General features: G+C 30.5%; 1 protein-coding gene across 2 annotated transcripts in view; it reads left to right on the forward strand.

The window, feature by feature from the left end:
• The first annotated feature begins 5621 nt into the window (after positions 1-5621).
• Positions 5622-9870, forward strand: part of LOC106472632 (oral-facial-digital syndrome 1 protein-like) — a 12616-nt gene continuing 8367 nt past the window's right edge. Inside the window, exons 1-3 of one of the 2 annotated variants that reach the window (XM_022401179.1) lie at positions 5622-5933; positions 6973-7767; positions 8736-8890. In XM_022401179.1, the coding sequence (XP_022256887.1) occupies positions 5646-5933; positions 6973-7767; positions 8736-8890 (1238 nt within the window). In that variant the 5' untranslated portion in view covers positions 5622-5645. The remainder of the gene's footprint in view (positions 5934-6972; positions 7768-8735; positions 8891-9870) is intronic. The other variant, XM_022401180.1, reaches the window with a different exon arrangement.

Genomic DNA, 9870 nt, shown 5'->3' on the forward strand with positions numbered 1-9870 from the left:
AGAAAATAATGTCTCGTTTTGGAACACTTTCATTAACCCCCCCCCCAAAAAAAAACGTACATCACGTATAATAGTTAAAGGAAATGCCTAAATATCACGTTAGTGTAGCCGATATCATGTGCAAAGTGTATAGTGATAGCACATGACGAGACACACATTCGCGCAGGCATGTAATGCTGTTTGATTACAAGGGAAACATCGCCTCTGTAGCCACAAATAATATCAAAGAAGTTTATGGAAATGTTTTGAATATTCGTAAGTCTCAACGATGGTTCACCAAATTTTGTTCAGGTGACTTTAGCCTTAAAAACTTTGATGGCAGGGGCCGACATGTTGAAATTGATATTGATGCTCTGAAGATGCTTATTGAGTCTAACCCAAGGCAACACACTCGTGAAATGGCCCTGAAATTGCATGCCTCTCATGAAACAATACATAAACATCTAAGGAATATGGGAAAACTCCATAAAGAAAGTGTTTGGGTGCCTCATGAACTCTCCGATGATCATCGTTTCTAACGTGTGAACGTTGCTTTCTCTCTTCTGGCATGAAATATGCGTGAACCATTTTTGGACAGAATTGTCATCAGTGGTGAAAAATGGATTCTCTATGTGAATATTAAATGCCAAAACAATGGCTTTGTCCTAGACAGAAACCACTTCTGATCACAAAACCTGGACTCCATCCGCAGAAAGTGATGCTTTGCATTTGGTGGGACATCAAAGGAGTAATTCATTTCGAACTCCTCAATCCACAGCAAACTGTCAATGCAGAGATCTATAGTCAGCAGCTGGAATGTTTAAATCAAGCCCTTCATCAGAAACGCCCTTCACTCATCCATCGGAAAGGTGTTCTTCTTCCCCACGACAATGCACATCCACATGTGGCACGTTTGATTTAACACAAGATTAACATGATAATCCTTTCAGCTTGTAATGAGTTTATGATTAACCATTTCATGTTTCTATTGAGTTTATGATTAACCATTTCATGTTTCTATTGAGTTTATGATTAACCATTTCATGTTTCTATTGAGTTTATGATTAACCATTTCTTTATCCTAGGCTTTTCTGAGGATAGTGAATTTGCTTGCTAATTAAAAAGAGCTATGTGTATGCTGATAGTACAATAAGTTGTGAGAGCATTACGCATACCAGTGTATCTCTGTTCACCTCTCTTTTTTTTTATTAATAAGACCTGTTATCAAGACACTCACATGATCATCCCACCTTGTTAAGTGTATATATGCTTCTCTGTTGATTTTAGGTTTGGCCACGTGATCATGGCAGAAACTGGGACATCTGTTGGTGAAATTGCTGGACACAGTAAAATGATCAATTCATGTGACTTTCGCCCATGCCGTCCATTTAGAATCATTACAGGAAGTGAAGACAATTCAGTGCAGATCTATGAGGGTCCACCTTTTAAATTTAAGCATACACTTACTGTAAGTATAGAATCACCATCTGAATGGATACTGTAATTATTGGGCATGAATTTAGCTTTAAGCAAAACATAGATAAAAGCTAAAGATTAGTGTTAAATAACATTTACTTTATGTAGTTGTTTACTCTTTCTTGGCTCTGATTATGATAAACCAACTTTTATTTCCTGCATTACTCACATTGTGTTAATTCAGCAGCTCTAAATTTCATGGTATCCTGGTGGCTCAGTGGTAAGCTTGAGGGCTTATAATATTAAAATTCATGGATTGATTCCTGTGGTTGACACAGTGCAGTTAGCCTATTTACATAGCAGTGAAATTTCATAACAAATTAGTTGCTATAAAATAGAAGAGATGCTTTGTTTTAATAAGTAATTAATAACACAGAGTCACCAATATAATCACAAACTGAAAGCTTAAGTAATGCTTAACACTAAATACAGCCTTATCTCACTTCTTTCTTACCTTATCTAAAAAACATACCTCATTTAATTTCACACAGCAAAAAACATGAAATGGTTAATCATAAACTCAATAGAAACATGAAATGGTTAATCATAAACTCAACAGAAACATGAAATGGTTAATCATAAACTCATTACAAACATGAAATGGTTAATCATAAACTCAATACAAACATGAAACTAAAAATTAAAATTTTATTAAACATTATTTAAAAGAACTATGACTTAAAGTATATGAAAAGATATACAGATTAAAATTTTAATGGCTAATCAAAAATATACCTTTCTTTTCCTTCTCCAACAACAATGATCCTTTGATTATCCGGTGACCATGCCAAGTCCTTGACCTCACCAACAAATGGTTGGAACTCATTTTTCAGGATATGTTCTTTCTGAGTGGTGTCCCAAATTCTAAGTTTGCCAGAAATATCTGTTCAAATATATACAAAGAAAATGGTACTAGTTAAAGGAGGAACATAACCATTAATTTATATGTATATTTATCATAAGTCAGAGGTGCATAACATATGGCCCGCAGGACAAATTTGATCCACCAGCTCATTTTGTATGGCCTGTAACAAGAAATTATAGTGCACAAAGTTGAAATTTGTTGTTGTTGTTTAATTTGATGGAAACGTTTTTGTTTGTTATTAACTTTAAGAGTTTCTGCACCACAACTTAATAAATATTTTGTCAAATAGTCTTCAGAGTTAGTAGTAAATGCAAAGGGCTCAAAAATTTTTCGGAGGAAGAAATATTATGGCCCACCAAGCCCAATCACATTCCAAATTGGCCCCAACAAAAAAATTAGTGCTCCCCTGTTATAAGTACTTATGACATTGAATTCATATGTATCTTTATTATAAGTATTGATGACAATAAATTCATATGTATCTTTATTATAAGCACTCACGACCATGAATTCATATGTATCGTTATTATAAGTATTCATGACAATAAATTCATGTTTCTTTATTATAAGTACTCATGACCATGAATTTGTGTTTCTTTATTATAAGTATTTATCACCATGAATTCATATGTATCTTTATTATAAGTATTGATGACAATAAATTAATATGTATCTTTATTATAAGCACTCACGACCATGAATTCATATATATCTTTATTATAAGTATTCATGACAATAAATTCATGTTTCTTTATTATAAGTACTCATGACCATGAATTCATATATATCTTTATTATAAGTATTCATGACAATAAATTCATGTTTCTTTATTATAAGTACTCATGACCATGAATTTGTGTTTCTTTATTATAAGTATTTATCACCATGAATTCATATGCATCTTGATTATAAGTACAGAGAGGAGGCGAAAAAAAAGGCATTTCCTTACAATTTTATCTTTTCTAAAGAGAATTGGTCTACAGCAGGGATTCTCAACTTTTCCTCCATCATTAACCCCCTTACTTCCATACAAAAAATTCATGGCCATCATAAAGGGACAGAAAAACAAGAAGGTCAGAAAAAAAAATATTATCGGGTTTTGCACAAAAATAGCACACACACACACACACACACACACATTTTACAAAATGAAATTTAATTGAATTATTATTCAATCATCAGGTACATCAATTATTTACCCCCTGCCATGTAATTTTTTACCCCCAAGGGGTAAATTTACCCCTGGTTGAGAATCACTGGTAATATACAGGTAATGTTTAAAAAGTGAAAGTTACCCAGTCTATGGAATAGGGTATGATAATGCCTACTAGTACTATTACTAATGACTAAATGAGTACTGGTACTGTGGTAACACTGCTAGTGATAACTCTAGAATGTAGGATTAGCACATCGATTTTGATAATTGCTCGTGATGAAGAAAGGTCTGTTTTTCGAAAGTGCTTGAGTTATAACTTATAAATTTTTTTAACATTTGTCATAATTAATATTTTCATGCAGACTATACATTAGAATTCTGAGTACTTAGTATTGTCATTTTTGCATATGAGAACATATTTATTCTATCTGAATTATATATTATTATTAATCAGGTTACCATATATTTACATTATAATTTTTAATGCTGTATTCTGGCTTTTGTCAGTATGGTCTAAACATCAGTTTGTTAGTATACATTGAAACTAAAAGGTTGATAATCAATTATTTTAATGAGCAATAACTTTGTCTGCAGTATCATAAATTCTGTTTCTAATGATTACTATATTTTTATGTTTTAAATTAGATTTACTGCTTATTTGGTAGTTTTTTTATAGAATGCTGAGTAGTACATTATGTTTTATAGCATGTTTAGCTTTTGTTATAAACTTCAGTCTCTATATAACCTTGTATATGTACTTATTTTTCCATAATTCATTTGATTGATGGTGTATCTTAATTATGCTGTCAGTGATAGTGCTGATATTGATGCAAACAATAGTTGTGTTCTACATTTTCTTTGATCTGATTATTCAAAAGTGAAGGATGTTACAAAAATGATACTTATAGGATAATAAGTGTTGTTGAAAATTATAATTTGTCAGTTTTTTTCTTTTATTAGGATGAACATCATAACTTGTTTGATCAAAGTTTAGATTATGCATGTCTCTGGAAACATTCTCTTGCCTACACCTCCAAATGTGTACTGTTGTGGCAGTTAGGAAATTGGAGACTATACTACAAACCTCCTTACCCTCTGTGGCCCAATGTAGAAAATATGAATATACTCTGTATTCACTAATTATATAACACATTAAAGTATTATTAGAGATGTATATATATATATATATATCACATAAACAACAAAACATGTGGGTATGGATATGGAGGGATTCCAATACACATATTTAATGTCTATATTCTGAGTTAATTGATATAATTCATAACATATAAGCATAGATTACAGAGATTAGTGTTGCACAATTAATCATCTAATCGAAATTAATGTTTACAAATTTTACTGTTTTTGATAACTCCAATTATCCAGGTAATTGAAATATAGCTATTATGATTAGAGCTAATGGAATTTGATAATTGATTTAATGTTGGGCTCAGATAAGTCATGTGACACAGTTAGCTTTTGAAACAGTCTCTGATCAATATTTACTACTTAAGGGAAACCCTTTGCTCCATTTAAACCAATTAAGTTCCATTGAAATGTCTGAACTTGATGTACACATTTGACTTAGATGTTGAAGTTATTTTAAATTAATAGGGTAACTTTTTTGAGTTATGTCAAAACAAATATACTTACAAAGAAGAACTAAAAGGTCATACATGTAGTTCCAGTCATGGGAAACCTAGCTATGTGCTTGTTTTTATATTTATTTCACCATCTTTTCATTGGTTTATTTCATTTGTTTAATGTTTTGTTATTGTTGAAGGAAATAGTATGTGCTGTTAGCCAGCATAAGAAATTTAGATCAGTCCTAAATCCACTTACTAAATTAACAATGCAAAATAAACTCTATAATAAAGGTATGATAATAATATATATATATATATTAAACATTCTCACTAATTCTGTTAATGAAAGTAACATTAAAGATTATATTAGACACATTTGTGGACATGAAAAAAGCTGATTAATATGGGAGGATAATTTGTTATTTGTTTACTTCGTATGTTTCTAACTGATGTTGAGATAATGTCTTTTTTTAAAGTTGTAGGTTCCCTTTAATTCATTAGAGCTACTTTTCATTCTTGCAGTTTTGTTAATATGGAAGGGTTATTGTTTAATACAGAAGGAATTTCAAGTTGCAGTACTCACATGATGGCTACCACTGCTTCTGATAGTGCAACCAAGGCAAAAAGACACTCTCCTTCAAGTTTTAATAAAGAGAAGTTACCAGGAAAGATGACTTCAGATGAGTTAAAGACAAAGTTATACCAGAGATTCCAGCAGCAAGGAGTGCTAGATGAACTCCGTGCTCATCTACGAGAGAGACTTGTTAAGGAACTCTATAGTATGTGTAGAAAACCACATACACTGCCAATGTCTAAGCATGAAGAGTCTACAAACTCTGCTATTAACAATGAAATCACATTACCATTACAAGTAGGAGCTGTCTTTAGTGTTAAGTTTATTAATAATCGATTAGCTGATAGAAAATAATGTCATGTCTTTGGTTATTGTGGATAACCTTGTGTTTCAAGAGTTAAAATAATGAACTGAGAATGTTTTATAAAAGCATTGTTATATTATGTACCAAGTAACAGTTTTGTTCTACATGAATCAGTCTGTTTCATAAAGTACAATTTGTCTTCCTCAGTTACAGTTGTAATATCAATAAACCTTTTATCAAAGCATTTGTGCAAAATTAGTTTATTGTTCTTTCTTTTGATGTGTATACTTGGATCATTATTTGACATATTCCTTTCTTAGTTTGTATAAATTTCTTCATAGTTGTGTACTTTACCTTTTTTATGTCACGTTTCATGAGATTTGAGGTTTTTGGCTTCTTTTTATATTATGCTTTTCAATAACTAAAGTTTAGCTGTTGATTATTGAACAAATATAAATGAACTTTAGCAACTCTACTAGTGCAGTTTCATGAATGATGATTTATAAAGTTTAGTTCAGATAGATAAAACAAGTTTTCCTAATTTTTAGGTTTATCATCTAATTCTGTGTAATATTTTCACATCAGTCTTTTAAGATAAGAATGTTTAGGTTTTGTCTAAGCAAAATTAAACTTAAAATCACAAAGACATTTGTCAGGTTGTTCTGTTTGAAGATATACAGATGTTTTGTAATCTGTTCATTCAACATTTTCATATGTCTATTTAAAAGTAACCAATGACAATAAAGAACAGTATTTTTATGAGTTTTTATAACCTTTATCCAGTAATTTCATTTTTTTTGTTTTATCTACAGTTAACCAGAAAGAAAAAGCAATTTAATGTGAACCTTTGTTTAATTAGAAGCAATTGTCACTTTGAGTTTTAAAAAATAATCATCAAAGTCTAATAAAACTAAATTTTTTATGTAAACCTAAATATGTTGTAGGTAAGTGTGAGTTAATGTAATTTAAATTTTATATTCTGTGACTTTTGAAACAATACAAGTGAGCCACTTAATATTGTTTTTTCTGCAGGTTGCAAACTGGATGGTACAGCATCATCTACATCAGATGAATTATGTGTACACTTTATCCACATTTATGACAGAAGGAGCAATGTCAGTATCTGGTTTACAGAGTCTAACTGTTCATGACATACTCATTCTGTTAGGCATATTTCCTGATTCTTCTGTCCACAAGAAACTGACTAGTAACATTAAAAGTAGTAGCTTATTTTACAATATCATTCAGGAGGTCTTAAATGATATAACTTCCAAACAAACTAAACAGACGAGCCAAACCCAGACTGAAAGAATTCTGCTTACTCCTGATTCACTTCAGGATCCTCATGAATTACCAGTTGAAAACAGGCTACAATCAATTGATGATATGCTGTATGAGAGAAAAAGAAAAACATTTGAGAGGAAATCTTTGGAAGAGGAACTAAAATCAGTTGAAAAACGGGTGTCAAACCAATCAAGATCAGAGATGAAAAGTATGTTTGAGGATTTTCAGCAGGAGTTCAATAATAAGATGAAAACAAGAAATTCAAATTTTGTCAATGATCTCAGCATCATAGAAAAAGAACTTGAGTCAAGCTATCAGAGAAAGTTTGATGAAATGATTGATAAAGAAAACCAAATAAGGGAAGAAGCAAAAAGACAGCAAAACATAGTTCAAGAGGAGACACACCATTTACGAGAACTTCTATCAAAAGAACTAAATGCTCTTCGGAGACGAGAAACCAAAATGATAGAAGAGCTAGAAAATAAACGAAAGCAGTTAGTAATGGAAGAAGAGGAACTGAAGCAGAAGAAAGAGGACCATTTGGTGAGCTGTTATGAGTAACTGTAGATATGTTCTTTCCTTTGTAACCATTTATGTGTGTATTTCTTAAAATCCACTTGAGTTAATGTTTTTATTGTATTAATACATATTATTTTGGCTGCTTGAGTTAACTTTGTTTGGTCTATTAATTTATATTGTTATTAAAGGCTACTAGTATATTGTTAACACTATTTGATTGAAGTATCCTGTTTTAATGGTATTGCTAATGCTATACGTTTGTTTGCTGATTTAAATTTTCTATATTGTTTATTGTATAAATTGTTTATAATACTTAAGTTACATTTGTTTATTAATTTTTATTGTTAAGGCAACTTGGGTTAAGATTATTTGTGGTATTAACCTGTATAATTTATGCTACTAAAGTTTGTATACTGTATTAAATTGTTATTAATGCAACTTGAGCTAATTATGCTGTATAAGTCTGTTTAATTAATATTACTTGTGTTAAATTTGTTGTTGTACATGTATTAACTCACGTTTTTAAGGTAAATTGAGTCAAGTTTCCCGTATTAATTTATTTTATTGATGCTACTTGCATTAAAGTTGTTTGTTGTATTAATCTGTATTGCTAAGACTAATTAAATTACATTTGGTATAATAATTTGTATTATTACTTCTACTTGAATTTTATTAATATGTATTGCTCAGTGCTCCAGATAATTTTTGCCATGATCAGGCCATGATCATAATCTAGTGGAAAATATAGCATTGTGCCAAGTAATGTATGATATTGTTTTACTCAGCCTTGATGGTTTACAATTTTGGCAATTTGTTAGTCTCAAGCTCATAATTTACAAACTCTAAAGCCATCACAAAAATATATGTCTGTTTGAAAAATAATATAGAACATTTTGAAATTTCTCACAGTTATATATATTATAAATATTACAAGTCATTAAGTTTTGATCAATTATAACCAAACATAAATCTTTTTATCACATGGAATTTAGCTTCGTGAAGAAAAGCTTTTCAAAAAAGAAGTTCATTTGGATAAATTTATTGAGACTAAATTAAAGGAATTTCAAGAAAAGGAAAGGTTCAAAATGAAACAGAAGTTTGAAGAGCTAAACCAACTAGAGAAAAAGTTGAGTGTAAGAAACCAAAAGTAAGTATTCATGTACAGTGTATGTTAACTACTGTACTCCCTGATAATTTATTGTTTTCAATGCACACAAAATTCTCTATCTGGAATGATAAATAAATGCCTAAATTACATTCTACACAAAACTACAGTTTTTTCATTAAGTTTTCTGGTTTAGAAATTTTGGACCTTGAGCAACATTAAATTGTTTGTGTTTGACACCTGTAAAACTAATATATTTAATTTATATGAAGATTAATAGTGAACAATTTTTTCTCTCAAAAGTTTATTCTATAATGATCTCCATAATATATATAAACACACACATATATCATTTTTAGAGTTTCCATGTTTTAATTTTATTGTGTTGTTGGAAATAACATGTGCAGAAACTAGATATATATGCTAGTAAGTCAGTAGAACAAACAATTGCTTTATTACCATACTTACAGTTTATATGGAGGACTGCATTGTGTTGTATGATTATCATACTTTATTACTAGCTACAGTTTACCTGAACAACTTGTGCTGTATTGTATGATTGTGTTACCATGCTTTGTTACTAGCTACAGTTTACCTGAACAACTTGTGCTGTATTGTATGATTGTGTTACCATGCTTTGTTACTAGCTACAGTTTACCTGAACAACTTGTGCTGTATTGTATGATTGTGTTACCATGCTTTGTTACTAGCTACAGTTTACCTGAACAACTTGTGCTGTATTGTATGATTGTATTATCTTACTTTATTACTAGCTACAGTTTACCTGAACAACTTGTGCTGTATAGTATGATTGTATTATCTTACTTTATTACTAGCTACAGTTTACCTGAACAACTTGTGCTGTATTGTATGATTGTGTTACCATGCTTTGTTACTAGCTACAGTTTACCTGAACAACTTGTGCTGTATTGTATTATCTTACTTTATTACTAGCTACAGTTTACCTGAACAACTTGTGCTGTATTGTATTATCTTACTTTATTACTAGCTACAGTTTACCT

The sequence above is a fragment of the Limulus polyphemus genome, unplaced genomic scaffold (assembly GCF_000517525.1).
Source record: "Limulus polyphemus unplaced genomic scaffold, Limulus_polyphemus-2.1.2 Scaffold5478, whole genome shotgun sequence".
Classification (NCBI taxonomy): Eukaryota; Metazoa; Arthropoda; class Merostomata; order Xiphosura; family Limulidae; genus Limulus; species Limulus polyphemus.